The 26518-nt window shown below is 41.9% G+C and overlaps 1 protein-coding gene and 1 long non-coding RNA gene across 4 annotated transcripts in view; one reads left to right on the forward strand and one right to left on the reverse strand.

Annotated features, from left to right (window-relative positions):
* Window positions 1-26518, reverse strand: part of FAM13C (family with sequence similarity 13 member C) — a 205485-nt gene that overhangs the window by 75466 nt on the left and 103501 nt on the right. The window contains exons 7-9 of the mRNA XM_084633927.1: window positions 18979-19017; window positions 12710-12766; window positions 6630-6828 (exon numbers count right to left, since the gene is read on the reverse strand). Coding sequence (XP_084490053.1) covers window positions 6630-6828; window positions 12710-12766; window positions 18979-19017 — 295 coding nt within the window. The remainder of the gene's footprint in view (window positions 1-6629; window positions 6829-12709; window positions 12767-18978; window positions 19018-26518) is intronic.
* Window positions 21764-26518, forward strand: part of LOC311523692 — a 73478-nt gene continuing 68723 nt past the window's right edge. For all 3 annotated transcript variants that reach the window (XR_014712403.1, XR_014712404.1, XR_014712405.1), the window contains exon 1: window positions 21764-21876. This is a non-coding gene — a long non-coding RNA (uncharacterized lncRNA). The remainder of the gene's footprint in view (window positions 21877-26518) is intronic.

Here is a 26518-nt window from a genome sequence, read left to right on the forward strand (position 1 = left end):
CCAGAAGTTTTAGCTCATGGAAGGAAAAAGGAATATCCCAAACTGATTTATCTTCAGATTTTTTAAGAAGAATGATATTTTCTTGTTGCCTGAATAGTGTGTCAAGTGTACAGCAAATACCACAGTAGTGATTACACAGCACTGTGTCTTCTCGGCAGTGACCAGAGATTTCTCTTTTTCACATGCCATTTACCACACGCAACATTCATAAATCTTAACCCAAAGATAAGGAGAAACAAATACATTACAATGAAATATAATACTATTGGATGCCCTTGACACACAAAGGTTGGATTTTGTTGCACTACAAAAGCACAATTCTGGTACAAAATTGCCTAAAAATCAAGTTTGTTTCTGTTAGGGTTACACCATAATCCTAAGATGATGTACACTATTCTTAGAAAGATGCAATTGGCTCCTTATAAACCACATGTGTTCAGGACCTCGATTTTACATTTCACCTGAAAGAGAGCATCTCTGATAGTGCAGTGTCCCTTCCTGCTATTATGCTGAGGCTGTTTTGTACAGACCTGGAGGGAAGAATGTCTTCTGCTGAACCATATGTACAATTTAACACAGATCTCCCATCCAAATCTTGAACTGGACCCACTTTCTTTGACTTATGAAATCTGATAGTATCAAAGCACAAGGTGTCATGGCTAAGTGTCAGTCAGGGTCCAGACACCCCATGGGGAGAACAGGCAGGTTGAAACCCCCCTCCCCCAAAAAGCAGTTGAATCAACTGATCGTACACAATGTCATTGTGCTATAAATATATGTCAACTAAGGCCTTTTATGAAAGCAGGTAATGTTCTGAACTTAACAATCATTATGAGATATGTTTACAGACTGTGGTTATGAATTTAAAATATTAGTGAATATATAAATGGTGCTCATAATTTGTGCTGTAACATTCAGCTCCTTCTCACAGTGGGGTGGTCGGCAGTCAGGCAGGAGCCTGTAAAATGCTGTATCCCCTCTATACATTAGGGGGTACACTGGGAAACTGTTCAAAGGCAATAAGTAACTTGTATTAGAGAAGAGATTTTACCTAATATAGAGGTGTAAAGCCTGAGGTTGTGTCTTTATGTTTATTTTCTGTGCAACTTGTATGTTTGCTTCCCCTGCTATTTCATCTATGATTTTTTTCTCTCAAATAAGCTTTTAGGGTTTGTGTTTTTTTTACCCCAAGCAGGTCTCTGGTGTGCAAATTATGAGGAGAGTATATGTCAGAGTGAGTCTTTTTTGCTGCTGATGTCAGGGATCTGATCCATAGCAGCACAGCATTAACACACCCAAGGTTACAGAGCAGACCGTGACAGAAGGCCTCTTATTTTGGGGATCACCCAGACCAATGTCACAGGTGGTAAGATAAAAACAGCCAGGCACTGGAGGAGGTCCTTAAAACGTTAATGGATGCATAAAATAGTGCATCTTGGTGTTTTCTGAACCTTTCAACTCATTTGCCTCATCCTCATCAGCTCATTTAAGGAATCAGTAGTGAATACCACATTCACTTATTTAATTGCATTCTTGTGGTGAATTTTAACACTAGCAAAATCATGCCTACATGGTACCCTGTTAAAGTACTGTTTGCTCTTTAAAAGGTGAGAACACCAAAGAACTCCTAGCCCAAAGAGCAAAGAACTCCTAGCCCATGCACAGGTACCGTACACAAAGCGGGAGACTGCTGAGGCCTTCCTTCTTTGGCTCTCCCACTCAGAAACCTGGCACAATTGCAATTGTTCGCTCTGAGTCCTGAACGTGGGACTGCTCCAAGCTGGCAGCTCCCCTGGGATGCAAGCCACTCCAAACAGGATAAGAAATAGGTAGTGTACCAATAGGTATCATTATAGTATTGCCTTTAAAAAGTTACAAATCGCTGCAACTGGTTTATATGGAAATCAAACAGTGAAAATGTTGGGGGTGCACAACAATGCAAGGATCACCCTGGACTCCTTCCAGCAACATTTTTACTTCATACAAGTCCTAGAAGGCCACAGGCAGGGTGCCCTGCCCATAGAAAAGGTTGGCCGGAGACAGAAACCACATGCTCTCTCCTTCTCAGAGCACCCAGTTTTCTTTTTACCTCACTGATCAATAGCTATGATCGAGTCATGAAAGATGCTATTAAAAATATATCTATGCATGGATGCAGAGTTAAAACCTTGGTGAGAATTTCATGCCAAAGCCACCCACAGCCGGTGTATATTGACACAGCTGCATTACTCAGTTCTCTGACTCTTGTGTGTTTAAAACCATAACTTTAATGTTGAATTAATAGGGGTGCTTTTGTATTAATGTATTTTTCCATTTAATTTATACCAAAGTACTGAATTTCATGTAGCATCTGCATTTCTGTTTCTTGGGATTTGTGTCAAGTTACCATTTACTTTTCTTAGTCCTTTACCCTGGCGATTAGACTGAGAAATAGGACTTATTTGCTCTACTTATTAGCTGGTGAGCTCAGAATCAGTAAAGAATTTAAAGGTGAATCATTTCATAATCCAAATTCATATTAATGTGAATCAAAGATGAGCTACAGAGGAAGGGGATTAATCAAGAAAAGCAGACTTTGAATTCCAAAACCTCACTTCTTATATTGTCTCTCCAGACTATATACCGTACATACTTGATTTTGGTATTCCAATGGCCCATAACATTTGATTTATAGTAGATTAATACTTCAGAATCACTAAAGTGGCTCCGGGAAACAAAACAGATATAGACCATAGGAACCATTTATAGATCCACAGATTTTAAGGCCAGAAAGAACCATTGTGATGATCTACTCTGACCTCCTGCTGAAATCTGGCCATAGGACTTCCCTGTATTAATTCCTGTTTCAAATCCAACAGCTGTGCTTGAGCTAGAGCATATCTTTTAGAAAAATTTTCAATCTTGATTTAAAAATTTCCAGACATAAAGAATCCACCACAACCCTGGGTAGGTTTCTCCAATAGTTAATTACCCTCTCCATTAATGCACTTTATTTCCAGTCTGAATTTGTCTAGGTTCAACTCCCAGCCTTTGGTTCTTGTTATACCTTTGTCTGAGAGATTGAAGAGCCCTGTATTGTCAAATTTCTGCTCCCTGTGTAGGTTCTTATAGTCTGATCAAGTCTCCCCTGAGCCTTCTCCCTGATGCACTCAAACTGTTTGATGGAGATGTAAATTCACCTCCCTGTGCTTGATGCCCCTGCCCATATTCCCTAGAATGGATTCGCATTAAGGGAGGATAGGTTGTGATGCCACTCTGCCCGCCCCTTAGGCTTTCTGGTAGGTGGGGTTTATGCGAGGTCTTCATACCCTTACAGAAAAACATGTATAGATTTTAAACAGAAGATGATAATTTCTGTATAACTGTTGTGAACTGTCAACTAGGATTTAATCAAGAATTATATACCAGCTATTGAAATCTACAGTACAGCTCAAAATGCCCATGGAAAGGCTATTATTCTCTATTAAATTCTTTGGTCTAGTTCTGCGTTATGTGCAAAGTTGTCTCTAAATAATCTTTATAGCAGGCTACAATACTCCCTACTAGTATATTTGTGTCTATCACATGGCATTTGTGTCTGTACAGATTCAACTACATAGTCCTCTTCACTCAGACATGTTATCACATTAGATTCTATATAGCACTGGTCAAAATTTCTATCCACAGGAAATTCTGGCATTTCAAAATTATCAGAATGAAAAAATCAAAGTTTTAATATTTGCCACAAAATGAAATTTCTGAAAAATTTTCTTTTGGGTTAATAAAAATGTTTGGCTTTTTTACATTTTTGTTTTATTTGCATGCTTTATTGTATTATATAATTTTATATTATTTTAAAACAAGGGCTTAATAATGGTTTTTAAATTAACATATAATATAAAATAAAAATTAATATACACAAACTACAAACCAATATAAAATAATAATTTTTAAAACAGTCCTTTCAAAATAAAAATCAGAGGGCTCCACTCTGAAATGCTTTGTTTCCATTTTTTTCCTAGAAAAAATGTCATGAAAATTGACCAGCCCTAGCTCTATAGAATCTTTTAGGTTTCATGCTTTTCTCCCACATCTGTCCTTCCTGTTCAGTTCATAGCCACATATCCCAGTATCCCACTGATCTCTGAAATTTGTTCAAGTTTCACAATGCCCATTATGGGCTATATGTTCAAAAGAACTCAGGCTCACTTTTGGACATCTTAATGAATGGCCAGATTTTCAGTAGTGCGCAATGCTAAACAGCTCCCACTGGCAAGAATGGGAACTGAGTGCTGAGGTCTTTCGAAATGTGATCACGTATCAAGCTCCATTGCCAGGTATTCTAGTTTGCTTTCCCACCTACTCCCATCCTTGTAAGTTTCGTGCATTGGCATATAAACATTTATAGATTTATTTTTGGCCATGTGCTATTTTTATTTTGCTCTTTAGTCTGACATCCTGTTACTTTTCTAGGATTTACCTCTGCCATTGCAACATGTCCCAGCACCAGTTCACCTGTAATTTCTGCCCTATTCTTTTATGTATACAGAGATACCGCTCCCTCTACACAGCCTTTCCACTACCATAGCCATGCATCTGGGTTTCCACTGAAGGAAACTTATAGACTCTGGCCCTATGCACACAGATTGCTGTGTATCAAACAAGTGCACCAATTCTGTCCCTAACTCTCAACAGCTCAATACTTGTTCTGTTATTAAAGAGCTAAATTCTGTCAGGAGCAGCTCAAGGTGTTGTAACTGCTCAGAGCTTAGTAGCTACTAACACAGAGATGTGAATAATCATCAAATCTCTGGTATGTCAAAGCAAAATCTGTAATTAGATATTGTCATGATTTGAATAAATGCTTCTTTACGCATTGTAGGAGTGAAATTGGGGAGAGAATGTCATTAAAGGAACATTCTGTGTCAATAAAAATAGGGAATCACTTGAGCTAGAATGACAATCATTTTGTGGAGAGCATTCTCATTTTCAAATGAACAAAATTAGGCAGCAGAGCCAGTCAGATGCATATTGGCTGCCTTATGTGTACAGTTGTGAGCTTGCTGAGAGGCTTGGTGGTGGCAATATGTTTAGAAGGAGCCCAGGCGTGCACAGTAGCACACTGTTTCAAAGCATCAGTCTCTTCCCCTTTTTCAAGATAATGACAACTTGCCATATAATCAGCAGCTACTAGAAAAACAACAACACTTTGTTTTCAATTTCAAGTAAAGCAGAGAGTCAGAATGGAAAGAAGCAGATTAGATACAATCAGTTAGTAAAACAGACAAAGCGCTTTAGAGTTTGAAGGTTATAGTATATTGGAGCTCTTGACTTGAAAACCTGCCCCTGAACATTTCTACAAGCAGAGCCCTTACTTTTCATAAGCACTTTAAACAACAGCCTGGGTGCCAGATGTGCACTTGGTTCAAGAAAACAACAAAACGAATCTAGAGGCTCATGCAGCCACACCGGGCCTGCAGATGGGGCTTAGTGAATGCATATTCTCTTATATGAGAGTGAACTAGGAGTTTGTAAAATGTGCGCCTTTTTCCCAGAAAGCCTCAATCCAGCAAACTGTTCCATGTGGGCAGACTCCACTGAAATCAATGAGTCAAAGAGGTCTGCCCCTGGAGAGCTCATTGCTGGATCAGGGCCCAAAGTATAACCTAATCAGTGATGAGCGTACTTTAACTTTCTGTGATGAAGTAACATTTATTTTATGTGGGGACGAATCATATTCATAGTGCTAATTCTGTTCGCTGAGATACTGCATCAGTGCTCAGTTCGTTCAGAGGTGGGGGCAGAATGGTACCCACGCTTCTCACTGATTGGAAACAGGACCTGGGGAACAGCAGGTATGAGTGGAACTCATCACTTTTTTGTTTCCCAATCCAAGCACTGTATCACAGGAAAATGTCATGGTTTATTGGGGGGGTTTCCCCTCCAGACTCAGGGTAGCAAGAAAAATCATTAACAAGAGGGTAAGAGACCAATCATCTCTCCACCTTACTTTATGCCCTCATGATGAGCTGCTTTTCCTGATACACCAGTGAGAGTCTGTCTACCCTTTCTGGGAGAGTCACTCTCAGCTGTAGTGTAGACATACCCCGAGTATATTATTTTCACTAATTTTTCATACTACTGAATGGGATAAAGGGATGAGATGTAACATCTTCCAGCCACCTTACCAAATATCTCCTAATAATTAAGAATTAATAAAACGTTACAGCATTTAGAGGTTTGACATAGACCCCAGTTTAAATCTCTAGCACAAGCCACAAAAGAGAAAGATCTTGCCATTATTCCAGCACATCCAGGAAATACAAGAAGATAACTCAGAAGGAGAAATAATTTGCACATCCTCACTATGGGCCATACTGTGACAACCTTATTCACAGCAGTGAGAAGTTGTGGATTCACAATCACTATGTCAGGGAATTCTCACTGATTCTGCATGATTCCCTTAGTGAAAGAATTACTTCAACTGCAGTGTCACTTGTACCAGATACATGGCCCAAATCATTGTGGAGGTGAGTCAGAGCAGGGATTAATAATGCTATCATTTGCATCACTTTGCATTTAAAACATATTCCTGCTATGACACTGCACCATAAATATCTAGCAAAAACAGATCAGCTTTATTTTATTACCTGACTTTCTTCATGGTTCTTCCCATTTTCTAGTTTTGCAATGGTTTTGGGCTTTCTTAATTTTAAGTTGCCCATTCCAACCCGTAGTGTGCAGTCATGGGCTGTCTGTTCCACGTGCTGCTGGGTGTCTTGTAATGCTGGTTGGCTGTCCTCTAAGACTGTAGTATTGTTGGGATAGTTTTCTTTGTTGTTTTCATCTCTAGAAGAAAATAAAACCAAAAGGTGTAAGGCAGGATTTTAGCCATCTCTCAGAACAATACTGAGGAGGACTGGTGCCAAAGTCTCAGTTTTGATATGTTAGCATTGCCAGGGTAAGGACATATACGAGCTAAACATTGTGTACATTAATAAAACAAGTCTCCATTATAGTCTGGAGTTTATTATCCGACCATATGCTAAATGCATTAGTACACATTTGTATACAGAGTAACTTAAGCAACTGTAATTTAGGTGCCTGTAAACTATGTGGCCTCAGTGAGGCCTGAGCTACACTACAAAGGTAAGTCGACATAAGTTGCCTTTCACTGACCTAGTTGTGCATACATCTATATTCAAATGTGTTTCTCGCTGATGTAAGCGTCCTGTTCCAGCAACACAGTAACACCAGCTCCCCAAATGGCTTTGAGCCACGGTCGATCTACTGCGCTCGACATAGTGTGAGTGCAGACACCGTGATCTATGCCAACCCTAGCAGTCGTCCAGAAGCTGTGCCACAATGCCTGACACTGACCGCTATAGCCCTGTGGTCCTGGGGAGCAGAAGCCAGCCCCCCTCCCTTTATAAACCCTGCATATTTTTGAAATGCCTTTTCCCGATTGCCCAACTCGACATGCACATCTAGCAGCTCGACATGCACATCTAGCAGCTCTTCCTTCTTGTGTGCAACTGCCCAACTGACCATGCTGACGCCACGCCATGCTTTAGATGAACATCTGGGCCTGTGGGGAGAAGAGGCTGTGCAAGCATAGCTACGGAGTAGTTGTAGAAACATGGACATCGACAGGCAGCAAAGGGGCACATCAGGGATCAGCAGCAAGGCCGCGTAAAAGCAAAGGAACTGCAGCAGGCCTGCCAGAAGGGCAGGGAGCTCAAAAGTCGATTTGGTGCCACAGACCTGCTGTTTTTAAAATGATCTGCATACTTGGCAGAGACCCCACCAGCATCCCACAGCGTGACGTGGATCCCTCCAATGAGCCCAAGACACAGACCCCTTGTTGTGAATGGCAAGGAGGAGGAAGATGGGGGACAAGCAACTGTGGGGTCCAGCTATGCTAGCTGTGGGGTCCAGCTAAGCTATCCAGATTCCAGCCAGAATCTGCCCAAGACTCCACACAGTCCAGTAACTTCCTATGGGTGAGCCCTATTCAGGGGAAGGAACTTCAGGTAAGCATATGCAGGCATTTCCCATTGTAATGTTGAAATGTCAAGTTGGTGCCTGACCCCAGCATAGCAGGACACAGGTATTGACTTATACTAGAAGAGGTAACAATATAACTAAGAGAGGCGGAGCTGTTATTTGCTTTTCATTCCCTGCAGAGTTAGCTGGGCTGCCCATGAGCAGTACTTGGTTTATAGACACAGGTATGTGCCTTGAATTCTCCTGAGAGAGATCTTGTTGCAACTTTCTTGGAGGTACTCTGCAATCTTCTTCTGAAGGTTTCTAGTATTGACAGCCTTATTGCTCCATGATAGGACACGTTCCCACACCGGTCTCTGTTGACTTCATCAGGTACCAATGCAGTAAACAGGCTAGCAGAGTATGGGTCCAGGTGGCTTAGGAACACAAGTAGCTGCTGTGCTCTCTATGCCTTCGTTACTCTCAGGAGTGAGATAGCTAAAATCACCATCACCTGGGAAGAACAGCACTGGTGCTCACTACCATTAACATGCACTCATATACATAGAAATAGGGCCAAAATTTTACTGTTGCATGCCACCAAACAATTCTTTCCTCATATCCCCCCCTTCCCTACACCTGCCCTTGGCCATACTCACCATGGCTGGGATTGGATAGCCATGTCGTGCACAGGTGCTCCAAGGCGGAAGTAGCAATAAGCATGTCTTGTTTAAAATGTTAGGGAGAGAAAGGGAAGGAAGTTCTGAAACTTAACTTGTGCTTTCTGCTGTCACTATACATACAATGAAACCTCTGTGTGTTTATCCATAGATGCTGCCAGTGCATTCCTCCATACCCACAGATTGCCTGACCATGATAAGGAGGAGAAAGAAGAGGACACAGGAGGAGATGTTCATCAAGATCATGCAAACCAGTGCTGCATTGGACCGTGAACAGAGTACTTGGTGGGTGAACATTGCAGACAGCCTGGAGAAAGAAAGAGCAGACAGAAGAAAGGCCCAGGAGTTCCAGCAGAAAAAGGACAGGGAGCACATCAAGGGACAGTAGGAAAACCATAGCTTGTGAGAGTCACAGTTGCTGTATGGGTAGCCAAAATGGACTGAAATGGACATGAATGTTCTGTCCCCTTATTAAGTTCTGTTCCATTAATTTATTTTAGAAGTTTTTATTGAATGTCTTTTTAATTGCACTTTTTTTGCACTGGTTTTGTTATGTAATAAAAATCTATTTTTGGTAAATAATTGATCTGTATTATTTCATAACATATGCTGAAGAATGCATAGCACTACTGAAAGCTCCCACTACCTGTTATTGTAGAGGTCAAAAAACTCATAGGATCAGTGACAAACATAGTGTAATAATTATAAATTCACAGCAAGCACCATATAATTAATAGGCACATTACCAGACAGTGTTATATTAATAAATGTACACCAAGCACTATACAGTTCCTAACAGCCCCCAAAATTTCAGGACACGTAGAGCACAGTCCACCCAGTGCATTGCTGAGGCTGACTGCTAAAGTGCTCTTTCAAGGCCTCCCCTGATTGTACAGCTCCGCATTGAGCTCTAATAGCCTTTGTGGCTGGCTGTACAAACTCAGGGGACAGACACTCCATCTCCACCATGGCAGCAATTTTTCCCCCTTTGTTTCACAGATATTATGCAGGACACAACAGGTACCTATAACCACTGGTTTTTTTCTCTTGCAGAAATCCAGTCTTGTGCATAAACACCACCAGCATCCCTTCAGCCACCAAAATACATTCAGCTGCCATTCTGCCCCTGCTGAGCTGGTAGCTGAATCTTTCCTTGGTGTTGTTCAGGTGGCTGGTGTATGACTTCATAAGCCAAGGAAGCAAGGGATAGACTGGGTCCTCCTGGATCACTACTGGCTTTTATCATCACCAACGGTAATCTGCTGGTCATGAAAAAATGTCCCTGCTTGCAGCTTTCTGAACAGTCCTATGTTCACAAAGATGTGTGTGTAATGAACCTTCCCTGACCAGTCCACACTGATGTCAGTGAAGCATCCCTGGTGATCCACAAGGGTTGCATAACCATAGAAAAGTAGCCCTTTCTGTTGAAGTACTCTGGGGCAAGGTGGTCTGTTGCCAAAATAGGGATACACGTGATATCTATTGCACCACCGCAGTTCGGGAGTCCCACTATATCACGTACATTATTGAGAGTCACAGTCTTGCGTAGCACAACACAATTAATGGCCCTGCATACTTGTATGACATGTGGATTTTCCAACTCCAAAATGGTTTCCTACTGACTGGCAGCAATTGGGAGTTGCAAGTTTCCACAGTGCAATCGCCACTCGCTTGTCAACTGTCAGTGCATCTTATTCTGGTATCCCTGCACTAGAGCTGGGAAGAGCTCAGCATCCAGATCCAGGAACGTAGCCTTTCACATCTGAATATTCTAGAGCTACTGCCGATCATCCTGAACCTGCATTACAATGCATTCTCAGCAGTCAGAGATCGTTTCTCAGGCCTAGAAGCAGCATTCTACTGTCTGCAGCTTCCCCGTGAATGCCACCAACAACCTTGAATTGGTTCTTGCTATGTCCCACAGCAATCTGTCCTCCACAAAATTGTCATGTCCCCCCACTGCTGAGGTTCTTCCTATGGCTCTGCAAATACCAGAGATCATTCGTCCTGTGTTTGCAGTTCTCATGACAATAGTGCAATAGTGAAGAGTGGTTTAATTAGACCCTGAGACACTCTTGGGAGCTCAGGCTCCATGCTTCTGTCAGAGATGGCAGACAGACAGAAGTGCTGCTGGGTTTTGTGGGATTTTTAAAAAAGGCCTGAAAATTATGGGGTAGGGATGGCATTATAGAATGGAGAAAGCTGATTGATGTGAACTTGACCCCTTGCTCCCAGTCACCCCTATGCAACTCACTTCTGCCCTACTATGCAGTGCCAAAGTTTCCCAAGAGACAGTGCTCCAGATGGTGGTGAGTTGCACACTAAGATACCGCACATTGACCCAAGTACTCCTGATGAGTACATGCAGTGCCAACACAAGGAGCCAAGTGCACATGCATGAGTGATATACTAACTGTGGCAGCTTTATGCCAACATAACTTGCATCAACCAATGTTTGTAGCATAGACATGGCCTTAGAGATGCTACTTTTTGCCTTCCCTACTAAAAGTCAAAAGCATCTTTTCCCATATAATCACCTAATGCCACAGGCTTCGGAAGCCATTAGTTTAGCAGAGCTGTAGCTCTTCTAGTATTTTGGTCTTTCTTCTCACACAAACCGTTCCTTCCTACATCCATGACCTCTTTCTGCAAACTCCCTGCCCCCTCCTTTCATATCTTCTTGCTCTTTCCACTTAGTTTCTTACCTTTCCTATGGGCTACTAGATTTCCTCCATGTCTATTGAAATAAGGGAGAGAGAAGGGCACATGAAGTAGGATTTGGACAGCCAGAGTAGGCTAGGTTTTGAGCTGAGAGGCGGGAAAGCATGCCAGTCTCATTTTTCCTACCTCGTGGGCTTCCAGACATGTTCCCAGCCATACTGCTGCCCTTCCCTCCACTCCCTCACAGGCAGTCATTGTCACTCCCTAGAGGAAGGCATCCACCACTCACACTCCTTTCCCCCACCCCAACCCCGTATCTTAGTCCAGAAAAAAAATGAGATAAGGTTGGTAGTTTGTGGGAGGCAGCTGGATAAGTTGGTGAAAATTATATCAGAATCCCGATTGCAGGAAAGGGTTACCATGCAGAACAGCAACTCACAGTCTCGGTGGTTTAATTAGACCCTGGGACACTCTTGAGAGCTCAGGTAAAAGCTGGGGCTAGGACAGAAGTCTTCCATCTTTGGCAAGCAGAGTACAACCTTTCTACCCAGATGCAGACTTTGCTGTAGTTATCCATGCCTTTGTTACTTTGAGGTTAGACTCCTTTAATATACTCTGTATAGAACTACACATCAAAACCATTCGGAAATTTAAGCTAGTGAGAGAGTAGGGCTGCCCACCTATTAAGCAGTGCATCATGAGAGAATAGGTTACTGGCCATGCTCTGTACTCTACACTGGCTGCCAGTTTTCAGATAGAAGCCAGGATGTCAGTTTTAACCAATAAAGCCCTAGGATCTGTGACCTGACTACCTGCGAGATCACCTCTTTCCCTGTCTGAACTCCCAGAGCTGAGATTATCAGAGATGCTTCAGTTGGAGCCCCTCAGGAGTTTAATAGAGAGTAGTCTGTTGACACAGCGTTCTCTGTGTTGGGACCCCAGCTAATGAACCAGCTTTTCCCTGCTTGGCTCACTAGAGCCCGGATGTGTTAACCTTGTAGGCACAGTGCGAACCCCAACTTTTCCCCCAGGGAAATGGGTTGTGGATAGAAAGTTTGGTCCAGGGTAGCTATTATTGTTACTGGGTGGATTGCTCTCTCTTGTATGGACAGTTCTATAAATATATTGAAACACAGTTGGTTTTAAATTGTCTAAATTTTAAATTGTCTGGAATGTTAAGCTGTGTTGTCCAAAAGCAGAAATACACAAATATACCGTGGGTGATTTTCATCGCAAAAATACTTAAACTAAACTATTCTGTAATTTAGAAGAATTTTTATTCACAGCGATGATGTTCCTTGAGTTTTTGGGTACCATTAACAGATGATCCCTGATAGATGGGGATGAAAGAGAAAAGTCAGATCCCTTGCCAAGGGTTTTCAGATAAGATATAGAGTAAATACCTGTGGATGGAGTTTGCTGCTTGGTCTTCATGTACAGACTCTGTATCCTCTTCACACCTTGAAAATGGATATAAAATCATTATTCACTTTCTGCCAGTTGTACACTTTATCTTTTCAGTAACAAAACTGGTCAGTTTGAAGTGACACGTACAATTCTCTAAACATTCCTCTTTCTCAAGCTTTAACTGAAGTCAATTCATGGCATAGTTTCTCTGTTTGCAAAGTTTGTTGTGATATTTTAAAATCTGATTTTCTACAGAATTAGATACACCATTTGCTCTCTCTCCTTTGTCTTACTAGAAATAAAATGCAGCTTCTACTGTAAAAATTGTAGAAAATAAAGGAGACATCCTCCTTTTTAATTGCTAATAGCCTACTTTGCTCAAAGTATTATAAACAGTAATTAACACACCAGTGCAGTTTTTCCTCCAAGACCTATTAAAGAAATTAACAGTTGTAGAGCAGTTGGCCTTTGTAATGCTACTGGAAAAAAATCCCAGTATAAATTAAATTACTGAGGTGAAAAATAATCCAAAACATTGAGATCAAATCTCAATAGAATTAAGTATTCCTAAAGCAAAACTAGCATAATAAGGAGAAAATGCCGAAAAAACAGTTAAAAACAGTTAAATACCCAACTGTTGACCAGAGATTCAGAATGACATCAAGTATAGATTAACTTTGCAATGCTCAGTGCAAGACAATCTGCTGATCCAAACTGCAATGCACAATGGGGGCTTCTCTTCCCATCTAGACCCTGATATAAAGAAGATTCTACCTTCCATTCTATTAATTCTGGACAAATGTTTGCCCCTCCCAGCCCCCCCACTCCCTTCTCCTCACCCTCTGCTCATACTCACACTGCACAAACACTTAACAGGCCTGGATTACTTGATGCTAGCTGGCAGAAGAATCTATTCATTATGTGGGAAGCAACCTGTAATTCAATTGATTAATTAATTATTGACGAAAGCCGCCTGGCTCTGGAAAGAACACGTTAAATGATAAACGTGTATCCCTGCATGGCAATTTGATGGTAAGATTTTAATATGCTCCTCTCCCTGCCAGTCTTCTGCTGGTATCTTTATCAACAGGCAAGCTGATGATGAAATTATTTAAAGGGATACTCTCTCAAGCTGTTTACACTTCCTACATTGACCTACCTATTTTTTAGAGGGGGGGCGAGAGGGGGAGGAGTTAATAAACGCACCCACTGAGGATGCCTTGAGTGCATTTCTTTTAAAAGGAAAAAATATTTTTTCTCTTTAAAATTACTGAGCGCCTTTGATTGGGCATGAGTATGACCCCCATGCTTGGATTCTGCCTATAGAACTGCAGACAAGGAAGAGAAGCAATGTATACTGAGTAATACATTGCAGTTGCAGAAACAGTTCCAATGGCAAGCCTCTCCATAGAGCTCCTGTTGTCAGAGGAGTATTGCCTCCTCTATTCTCCTATGGTTTGATACTGGTAGGGGAGTGGCCCTGAGAGCCACTCTCCAGCTAACCAGTGTTAAAGGGAGAAAGCCACTTGCCAGAAGAAATCTTCATCTAAAATTGGGAAGGGAAAAATCAGTTGGAAAATTTGGGGATAGGAGTTGGGAACTTAGAAGGGGAAAATCAGGGAAAGGAAAGAGATGGGAGAACACAAGGAGAGGAGATAGAGAGGAATAATGTTCCTTGACAGAGGTGGAATGGCCCTGCTAATCAGCCCAGTGAAGACACCAGAAGGGAGCAGAATGCCACCAAAGCTCCCCACAGGAGACTAAAATAAGTGAGAGGCCTGGACCGGTTTAGGAGAGGAGCAATTATTGGGTGGGGAGGTTGTGTGGCTTGGCTGGGGCATATCTGAATCAATTAAGAATGCCAGTAGATAGGGTTTCCACCCTGCTTTGAATAGAAGCTCTACACTGGCCTGGTTTCTCCATTCCAAGCTAAGCTTGTAACGGGAACAGAGACCCAGAGGAAAAGGTAGCTTTATACCATCTTTACATTTCTCCTGTTCTGGTGGCCAGTTTGAGCTGCTCTTACTCATACCTGGCTCTCTGTGGCTCTAAGGGACCACTCTGACAGCCAAGAATAGTCAGAGCATGTAGGCACTCGTGGCCATGGCTCTCTTCACCAGGAACATCCCCTACATGAAGGGACTGTGAGAGATGCAGCATACATACATCAACTGAACGCCCTGGGGATTCTCCCCTCTACTAAGCAAATCCCCTGTGTGTTGGTTCCACCGAGTTTGCTCAGGGGTGATCCTGTGAACTACAGAGCACTGAACTTTACTTCAGTACAGGTAATTGGTTGAAATAATAAATAAAAACAGAATTATAAGACACCTATGTGAACATTATATGATGAGGACTGTTAATCCAGGGGGACAGTATAGAAATACACAAAATAATGAATAGCATAGAGAAGACAATTGGGTGTTTCTATTTACTCAGCTCATAAGAACAAGGGGGCAATGAAATTAAAAGGTATCAAATTTAAAACTGATAAAAATGTTGTTTAAAAAAAAATACCAAGTTAATCTGTGAAATGCACTGTCACAAGATATTGCTTGAGGCTAAGACCCTAGCAGGATTTTAAAAAGGATTAGTGCATTGCACTACATGGAAAATGAAAATATCCACTGTTACACTATATAGCATTTTTTTTTTAAGAGCAGGGAGATGTCCCTTAATGGTAGGTTATTCCATTAATGACCTTCATCTGACACATCTGGCACCAGATGATCAGAGACAGCAGAGCTACTAGATGGACAGATCCAATCCAATATGGCAATTCCTATGTACTGTTTTTCCAAAGAATGTGGGATTTAGTGGATGTATTGTGATTTGTTCCTTCTTTGTCCTTTCCGAGGACCTGGAAAGCTGTATCTATTTTGAGGCTATGATATTTAAGACATGCATATAAACCAGAGGTGGGCAAACTACGGCCTGGGGGCCACATCCAGCCCACAGGACCGTCCTGCCCGACCCCTGAGGTCCTAGCCCTGGAGGCTAATCCCCAGCCCCTCCCCTGCTGTTCTCTCCCCCTTGCAGCCACGTCGCCACGCACGCAGTGGGGCTGAAAGCTCCTGCCACTCTGAGTGGCATGATGCGGTGGTGCGCAGCAGTGGGGGGGTTGGGTAGGGGGTCCCGGGGGGCAGTCAGGGGACAGGGAGCAGGGAGAGTTGGATGGGGGTGGGGTCCCAGGGGGCCTGTCAGGGGGTGGGGGTGTGGATAGGTCAAGGCAGTCAGGGGACAGGGAGTGGCGGGGGGGGTGTCCAAGGAGGGGGCAGTCAGGGAACAAGGAGCAGGGTGGGTTGGATGGGTTGGAGGTTCTGAGGGGGACAGTCAGTGGGCGGGAAGTGGGAGGGGGCGGATAGGGTGCAGGGGTGGAAGCCAGGCTGTTTGTGGGGCACAGCCTTCCCTACCCAGCCCGCCATACAGTTTTGCACCCCGATGTGGCCCTTGGGCCAGAAAGTTTGACCACCCCGATATAAACAGTAACTTCTCATTCACCAGATGCACATATAGTCCACAAGGAGACTGGCAGCTCTGGACTTTTGGCTTATCTTGAGAAAGGTCCCTGGAAAAAAGTGAAATTTGATGTTTTATATCAAGGTCCTGTGTACTGTAGGATTCTGGAGCATCTGCCCCTTGCAACAGAATTGTGCTTCAGAGTGTAAGACCAAGATTGGATGCCTAAAGTTAGGTACCTAGATCCTCATTTACTCTGCTAAATAGAAGTGACCTCATTTTCGGAAGTGCGCAGCATGAACAATTTGCACTGAAGTCAATGGGAGCTGTGTGTTCTCAGAACCTCTGAAAATCTGCCATCTTTTATTTCAATGCGTAAGTAGGGATAAAAGCGTCTAACTTTAGCACCCAAGTTTGACAATTCTGGCCCAAGCAGGTTTTTTAAAAGAATGTTTCAAGCCCCCAGGGTTTATCAACTTGCTAAAAATAAAGAAAAAAAGGACAAATTCGATGTGAAAACAGGGTTCTGTTTCTACTGTGCTCTAGCAAACTTCTCCAGTGCCCCACACTAAGTGGGATATACCATTTCTCAGATGCCTTTGGACCAAGGACCTGCTATTCTGCCCGGTTGCCACCAGGTCCCACTGCAGTAGTGGCTGCTGTGCACATACACTAGCACTGCCAATAGGGAAAAGGAGGAGGAAGGGTAACGCCAACAGACCCCAGTCGTCGGCGGGCGGGATCAAACCTGAGGCTTTTGGAGCTTAGTGCATGAGCCTCTACCACATGAGCTAAAAGGCAACTGACTATTAGCTTCAGAGTAGCAGCCGTGTTAGTCTGTATTCTCAAAAGAAAAGGAGAACTTGTGGCACCTTAGAGACTAACAAATTTATTTCTGCCACAAGTAGTCCTTTTCTTTGGCTTTTAGCTAAGGCTGTAGAGCAGACTCAACCTCTAAGTGGTCTCGGTGCCACTAGATGGGACAGAACACCACACCCAGGTGGTGTGTGGGTTACATATTTCCCCTAGCTGAGGAAGCGCGTTCCGAGCTTCAGAGACTTCCCAGTTGAAATCCCGGACAAGCCCCCGCTTGTAACGCCGACATCGGGATCAAACCTGAGGCCTCTGGAGCTTAGTGCAAGAGCCTCTACTACATGAGCTAAAAGCCAACCAGCTCTTAGCGAAGGCTGTAGCTCAATCAAATCAATCTCTCTCTCTCTCTGTCTCTTCCCCCACCCCCACTAGATGGAACAGAACACCACACCCAGGAGGTGTGGGGCTTACTGGCACTACAAAGCAGGCCTCTCTGCAATGCTTCCTCTAGATGGTGACAGGAAGCCTGGCAGAGAAAGACTTGCACCTTTGGTCCTAGTGGCATGACCAGGGGAAAGGCAAAGATGTGCACAGGCAGGGGGAAGCCCTGAGGCTGAGGAAGAGAAAGGAGCCATTGAAGGACTGAGGTTGAGAAGGGGTGGGGAAAGTATTAAAAATGTGATGTCCTACTTCGTCCCTCATTTGGAAAGTCCCACATGTTGTCCTTCATTTTAGACCTCGCTGTCCCACAATACAGCATTTAAAGGTAGAAATGTATAGTGGCAAAACTAATTAAAAATAATATTAAAAACCATTTTCTGATTTTTATGCCATTTAATTTCATGCTGATTACTGTAGCACTACTAAAATGGGATAAAATACATACATGAAGCAAAGAGAGAGGTATATAGGAGGTTAAAGGTGTTTGGACCCCTAGAAAAATGTTACATCCGTTCTTCTCTAGTCAGTTTGACAGGACGTATGGATTGCTCAAACTGAGTTACAACCTCCACTGCTTTCAAAATATATAATATCCCCTGCAACATTTTAGCAAACAGCTCATAATCAACTTAGGCTTTTTATTCCCAGCATTTCGGCAATGTGAAATGTACCTTACATGCAAGCTAATCTATAAAATTATCTCCCTTCTGACAAACTGCTGGCCACAATTTAGCTGAGCAGTCTTCTGAAATATAATCAAGTGTGTGTGAAATTTGGGGATAAAATACACAAACAGGGTCACAATGCATATTTTTCAGAGCCAAAAAGAGCTATACTAATGTCAATGAATAATACAGAATAATCACATCTGAAATTAAAGCATGTTCCTTTAAGGAAAACCAGAAGTATATTTAATTTTTAAATTGTTAATGGCATCTCAGTGTTTGTAACTTTACGATGTTTTCTACTGTTCTGCTGTCTGTCCACCTTCTTAAGATAAAAAGCCAAAACATATTTCTTTAAAACCAAAGTGGGGGGAAAGTGCGTGTAAAAAGTTTACTGCATTAATTGCAAAGGGAAACTGCATTCAGATACTGAACCTGTCTAAATAATGTAGTGTTTTGCTCAAAACATGCTTAACGAATATTTTTTGCCAATGCTGACAGTAAGCATAGCCCATGTGCTCTTAGAAAACTGACACTTTTGCTTGTCATGATCATCAGTAAGAAGAATTAGCAATATTTTCTCATGAGATGTACAGTATACATACAATCATATATTCAAACACATGTAAGATATATAAGGCAGAAAACAGCAACAAAGATATTCTTTCATAATGCTACCCCATTGCTAATGGATAGTTAACCATATGTAAATATTGTTTTATATCATATTCAGCATATTTTCAATAAATATTAAAATCACAGAAGACCGTGCCCCATAAAATGTTACAAAAAGCTTTTTCACTTTGGAAATAGTATTTAAAATTATTCTCTGCCCTGCTTAACATATTCTTATTTAATGGTACAGGTATATATATTTATTCACTTACTCTGCTAATGCTGTATTGTTGAAGGAATGATCCTGAATGCTGAAACAGAAACAAGAAAACATCAGATAGTCAATAAAGCAGGCAGCCTCCCCAAATGTTTTTCAGTTGCTGGAACACATACGGAAACATGGCATTGCAACACAAGGCTCTGTGTTAGCTCTACATGCACATGCCGTACGCTGGGCTGCTCTGCACATGCTCATAATCAAAGAACCAGAGGGATTAGCCCTGCAACACTCTCAAACCACAAAGCCCATCCAGCAGTGCTTTGACTATATGAACACAGGTTGCCAGGAGAGTCTCAGAAAGGGATCAGGCACTCTGCAGTTACAACTATGCTGTTAAATAGCAACTGGGGTTTCTAGCACATTGATACAAGTGTTTGGTATTCTGATTCTTTAAACATTTATTAGCAGTCTGCTCCTTATACACTATGTTGTGTTTATTACTTCAAATAGGGATGACCAATTAAGGTTCTCATGAGACTTTTCTTCAGTTGTCTCTTACAAATTCTGCTGATAGCCAAACTCCAAGGGAAGTTGTGAAAAAAATTAATCTGAATTGGAAGGAAGGGGTGCTAAACGAACAGAGGATTTTTAAATGAGCGGCATGGAAACTGCTTCTGCGAAAGAGGAATGGATAGCAAAATCCAGATTAACCCTGTAGTAAAGTGTCTGCAAACCTGGTTTTATAAATCTAGAGATTTATAAATCTAGAGATATAAACCTAAAGAGGTCAGATCAGGATACAGTTAAATGTGCTGATTCTGAGATAACCTGGAGTTTCCTGTCTACCTGCATCTTAGAAATCTGATAAATATACTGCTAGATCATCCTACAGTAGAAAAATATATTCTTGCTGCTACATGTTTTGCCAAATAATGGAGTATTACGAGCATTCTTGATGTGTGACGATGGTACTGCACAGACTACAGCAAGAAACCAAGCAGAGATTCGGAGGCGGGGCTTCCCACTCACTGAAGCAGCCTGTGCTAGCATGATGTGTGAGCACAGTTTACAATCATGGTTAGCACGAATGAGGATCCAAAGCCACATCAGGACAAGGCAGCTAGAATTCCCCTTCCCTTAAATAATATTGACGTGGTCTCTTATTCTTGTCTCTTCCGAGCTCACTCACCCAATGCATATTGTTTTATAGACTCAAACTTTAAGGCTAGAAGGAACCGTTATGATCTTATATTCTGGACTCCTGCACATCACAGGCAACAGAGTCTCAAACACCCACTCCTGTAAAAGACCCCTAACCTCTGGCTGAGTTACTGAAGTCCTCAAATCATGATTTAAACACTTTCAGTTACAGATAATCCACCATTTCCTCTAATTCATACCAGCAAGTGATCTGTGCCCTATGCTGCAGAGGCAGGCAAAAAAAACCCAGGGTCCCTTCCAATCTGACCTGGGGGGAAATTCCTTTCTGACCCTATATACGGTGATTAGTCAGACCCTGAAACCCAGCAGCCTGACACCTCGGAAGGCATCCTCTTTAGTAACTCAGAGTTCTCCCTATCTTGTGCCCCATCTCCAGCCGTTGGAGATATTTGCTACTAGCAGCCGCAGACAGGCCACATGCCATTGGCCTCCATCCCCTTATCAAGTTCAGTCTTGAAACCAGTTAGTTTTTTGAACCAACTGCTCCCCTTGGGAGGCCGTTGCAGAACTTCACTCCTTTGATGGTTAGAAATCTTTGTCTAATTTCCAGCCCAAACTTGTTCATGGCCAGTTTATATCCATTTGTTCTAATGCCAATATTGACCCTTAATTTCAATAAGTTCTCTCCCTCCTGGTGTTTATCCTTCCGATGTATTTATAGAACGCAATTGTATCTCCCCTCAGCCTTCTTCTGGTTAGGCTAAGCAAGCCAAGCTCCTTAAGTCTCCTCTCAGAAGATAGGTTTTCCATTCCTCTAATCATCCTACTAGCCCTTCACTGCACTTGTTCCACTTTCAATTAATCTTTCTCAACCATGGGAAACCAGAATTGCACACAGTATTCCAGATGAGGTCTCACCAGTGCCTTGTATAATAGTAATAACACTTCCTTGTCTCTACTGGAAATCTCTCACCTCATGCATCCTAGAATTGCATTAGGTTTTTTCACAGTTGCCTCACATTGATGGCTCATAGTCATCCTGTCATTGACCAATGAACCCAGGTCTTTCTCTGCCACAGTCACTGATAAAACAAGAATTTTTGCTATAAACCAGAACGTAAGTACCTAAGTGCATGATCTTGTACCTTGCACCACTACATTTAATTCCATTTCTGTTACTCCAGGTTTCAAGATCATCTTGGCTATGCCATGCTGGCAATACTTCCCAGCTTTGTGTCTTACACAAATCTTATTAGCACACACTCACTTTTTGTGCCAAATGTGTCCCACTGTATAGGGAGACTTTGGCAAACCAGTAAAGTGCCTAAAATCACTATGGCTTATTGCTAAAAGCAGCCAAGTCAGCAGGCTGTAAATTGGCCATCCAGCAGTCTCAGTTTAACCAAGCGGGGTGGGTGCCACAGAGAGGGCAGCTTGACCCCGCGTCCTTCCGGATAAGAATTGTGTTGAAGTTGCTGATACATGCATCTTAGAAGAGCAGAATGTGCCCCAGGAATGTCTACTGGGGCCTCAGGGCTGCAAACTCTGGAAAAACCCACACCTGGTTAATTGATAATCAGAAGGAACCTCTCACTTGACCATTGAAACTGCTTACTTAACAAGTTTGCTTTAAGGGACATGTCATTCTATTACTAATGTATAAATAAGGGGGAAAAGTTTGAGGTAGGGGGACTCTTCAGGACTGGACTCTCTCTCTCTGGATGCCTCTTGTGTTTCCCACTGGCAGATGGATTACCGCTGTGCCACTCGAGAGCCACACTCAGCTTTGGTAATTATCAAGGGTTGGGGGTGTTTTACTAACCTGTTGCACACGTGTGTATAAGTGCTTGAGACTAAGTAAAGTTTAGCTTTAAGTGAAAGCATGCTTGTGTTGTCCTGTTTGTGTCAGCCGTCTATCGTGGACGGTCGTGTCTCCCCTGATTTATTTCCTGACACCACCTCACACAGAGTAAAAGTTACCAAGAGCTCTGGGTTGAAAGAACCCCAGGTAACACCACAGCAATCTGTCCTCCAAGAAATTGTCAAGTTCCCCAATGATGCCATTCTTCCTACGACTCTGCAAATACCAGAGGATTATGCATTCCGTTCTTGCAACTCTTTTCACAATAGGGCAGAGCTGTGCAGGTTAGATGCTTCTGTCACTGGTGGCAGACAGCAAGGGGTGGTGAGTCACGTGGGTTCTTGGGATTTTTTTTAAAAAGCATGAAAATTATGGGATATAGATGACATTATGTGATGGGGACAGTTGCATGCTGGGAAGTTGACCCCTTGCTCCCAGTCACCCCTGCATGTCTTGTTTCTGCCCCACCACGCATTGCCAAAACTTCCCAAAAGACAGTGTGCTGGCGGCTTGCACACTGGGATAGCTACCATGGTGCTCCACACTGTGTATCGACACAAGCACTCCTGGTGAGTGCACACAGTGACAATGCAAAGAACCAAGTATGCAAATGCACAAGTGATATACGAACTGTGGTTTTATGTCAGTGTAACTTGCGTCTACCAAAGTTTGTAGTGTAGACACAGCCTTAGATGCTTAGCCACTAGAGTATTACGACTCTCATGATTTTATCACAAGTCTCATGGTATTTGGTGTTTTTCTTAAGGCCCCAGATACTGGAATCAAGGGATTGCATAAGAGTCTCAGGTTTTCTTTTTCTTTTCTTTTTTTTTTAAAGTTGGTTTCTAGGCCTCATGGTTCCAGAGAAAAGTTTGAAAATGTGAAGCTACTGTGACCCTAAGGGCTCAGGCACCAGCAGGCAAAAGAAAAGAACATAAAATGCATTATTTTAAATATTTTAAATTAGATTAATAATCCCATGATTCTTAAATCAATCTCATGGTGTTTGGGGGCCTGACTTGATTTCTGAATGCTTGGCGTTGACAATACTGCTGGTATTTGAATTTAATGTGGGAGCCATTACTTATGGACAGTAAATTGCATCAACAAAAACAAATGTTTGGTTGAGGCAGAGCTAAAAATCAGATCCTATGTATTTCGCAGACATGCTGAAAATGTTTCACAACCTGGGGGGGATGGGCATAAAATGGTCTCGTAAATATAATCTCTGCTTTCCTACACACAAATTTAGATCAAATTCCCTGCTGATTCATACCCTAAATAAATCCACTAAAATAAAATGGGATTACATTGCTGTTACTTAAGGCACAATTTGACCTTAATATGGAGTTCTGAGTGATTTTCCTCAAGGAGCATAGTATTCGCAGTGATTTGGATTGGAGGACCCCTACATTGAAAGGCACCATCAAACTGTTTAAATTACTCAAACTATTTTTAATGTCAAACCTCTATTACTAAATTGCTTTCCAAGCATATATTTTACACTGGTTTGTGACTCATTTGCAGGCATAATTTAATTTATTTTGGACTGGAGGATGCTTTTAGCCAGTGTTTCTGGAAAGACTCTCCATGAAAAAGCTACTGCTGTAAAAATCATTTGGTAAAAACTTTCTCTTATAAAACAGGTTATTAAAAAAGAGCCACATTAATAAATACACAGAAGAGAAGGCCTACTATAAGGTGCAAAAAGAAAATGTGTATTTGTGGCACCTTAGAGACTAACCAATTTATTTAGCATAAGCTTTCGTGAGCTACACCTTCATCAGATGAAGTGAGCTGTAGCTCACGAAAGATGAAGTGAGCTGTAGCTCATGAATGCTTATGCTCAAATAAATTGGTTAGTCTCTAAGGTGCCACAAGTACTCATTTTCTTTTTGCGAATACAGACTAACACGGCTGTTACTCTGAAACCTACTATAAGGTGGATGCACAACTGGTTGGAAAACCATACTCAGAGTAATTATCAATGGTTCACAGTCACGCTGGAAGGTTATATTAAGTGGAGTCCCACAGGGATCTGTCCTGGGTCCAATTTTATTCAATATCTGCAGAAATGATTTGGATAGTGGCATTAAGAATACACATATAAAGTTTCCAGAGGATACTAGGCTGGGAGGGGTTGCAAGTGCTCTCAAAGACAGGGTTACAATTCAAAATGACCTTGACAAACTGGAGAAATGGTCTGAAATAAACGGGATGAAATTCAGTAAGGACAAATGGGCACTTGAGAAGGAATAATTAATTGCACAAATACAAAATGCAAATGACTGCCAAGGAAGGAGTACTTCAGAAAAGGATCTGGGGATTATAGTGGATCAAAACGAAATATAAGTCAACAATATAATACTGTTGCAAAAAAAGGTTAACATCATTCTGGGATGTAGTAGCAGGACTGTTTGTAAGCAAGATATGAAAAGGCCTTCACTGGAATACTGTGTCCAGTTCTGGTCACCACACATCGAGAAGGATGTGGACAAGTTGGAGAAATGATTAAAAAGGTCTAGAACATATGACCTACAAGGATAGATTGAAAAAACTGGGTTTGCTTAGTCTGGAGAAAAGAACATGATGATAGTCTTCAAGTACAAAAAAGTGTTATAAAGCTGTTATAAAGAGGAGGTTGGTAAATTGTTCTTTAGATCCACTGAGGACTGGACAAGAAGTAATGGGCTTAAATTGCAGCAAGGAAAATTTAGGTTAGACATTAGGAAAAGCTTCCTAACTGTAAGGGTAGTTAAGCAACGGAACAAATTACAAAGGGAGTTGTGGAATATCGGTCATTGGTGGTTTTTAAGAACAGGTTACACAATGCTTAATTTGTAATGAAAGATGCTGGGGCTAAAGCAATTTGTTTTACATTCATAACTGATGCAGCAAACCCAGAGATGCTGGGGCTACAAACCGTCAAGGCTAGAGGTGCCGGGGCTCAGTCCTGGCAAGCCCTGGCACAAATTAAGCACTGAGTTAGACAAGCAAATGTCAGGGATGGTCGAGATAATACTTAGTCCTGCCTCAGTACAGGGGACTGGACTAGATGTCCTACTGAGATCCCTTCCAGACTTACATTTCTATGATTCTAGTGAAAACTGGATCACTAATTGTGTTATGGCTAGGTTTAGGGTTGGGTTGATTATGCTGCACTGTGCCCAGGAACCACTGTAGGAAGGGAATGTGATTCACAGATTCATAATTCCTTCCCTGATCTCCCCTTGCTCCCAGATGGAAATAACTAACCTCTACTCGTTAGATTTCCTACGGGCTCTGGCTCTCTGCTGGCTCTCCCAATTTCTCTCTGCTCTCCCCCCATCCATGCCCTCCCCCCTGCTCTGGGCATGCAGCCCCTGCTCTTATTCCCCTTTCCCCTCCATATCTGGAACGTCAAAGAGTGGAGCACTAACATGACCACCTAAAATGGTGGGGATTTTATTCTCCATTAGTCCCTTGAATGGCTAGTCACAATCCAAACCTTACTTCCTAATTTTCAGTATAGCTATTTGAATTGTTTTGGTCTGAATTATATACAATGGCAATTCAATGTACTAAAACACAGGTACATTTCACTGCAACATATAGATAAGGCACTGTACCTATCATTCTCAAGCTTTGAGAAAAAAATCTGCTACTGTACATGCAGCTTTGGATTTAAGCACAGAATTCAAGACTTATTTTTAATAACTTCAACTTTTAAAATTATTCATATTCATCTTGTTATTTGCAAGTAAAGTTTTATCTGTGTTGCATTATTTTCAAGCTTTAGACAATTTCGCTGCTCTATATATTTTTGTAAAATCATAATTTTGGAGAGACACATTCTCTCTAAAAAAGCCAACCCTTCCCATTAAATACCCACTATTGATTCCACCACAATTTTGGCAAAATAGTATCAAACCATCTAAAATCTCACATGCTGGCACTCAGAGGATTGGTTTTGGAAATTTTCAAGCAAGTAAGTTTGTGCATTTTGGAGAGATGAGTATTCAAAAATAAAATGAGATTTTACTTCTGAAAATTCATTCATATATTTCTGTCCTATCATAGCTCTAAAACAGCTTTGACTAGAAACTCCATATTTGTTTTATTCTGTTGATCATGATTATTCTGCAGTAACAAATACTAAACACTAGCCCAGAAGCACAAAATATTCATGTGTGCAAGTGCAGAGCTCTGCTTTCTCAATATGCAGCCTCATTTTTATTCTGTTGATCTTACTTGTTTTCGGGTTGGGAATTATTTAGATATTAACCACACTTTTCATATATTTAATAAAGCCACATGGTCAATGTGCACATTATGAACATTGTTAGTCATCTGTAGGCACTAGAAACACACAGCAGTCCAATGCCTGCTCTGCAAAAAGTACATGGCCCAGGTTGTGATGGAACAAGGGGAGGTAGGGAGACATAGGTGGAGGATAAGGTGGATTCAGTCTGAGAAGAGCAGAACAGGGAAAGCCAATGGAGGTCACATCATCTGAAATGGGAGGGAAGAATGAAAGCATATGGAAACTACAGGTTGTGAGGAGAAGGAATGTATTTCCTTTGTGCTTGGT

This window comes from Lepidochelys olivacea, assembly GCF_965140295.1.
Source record: "Lepidochelys olivacea isolate rLepOli2 genome assembly, chromosome: 7".
Lineage (NCBI taxonomy): Eukaryota > Metazoa > Chordata > Testudines > Cheloniidae > Lepidochelys > Lepidochelys olivacea.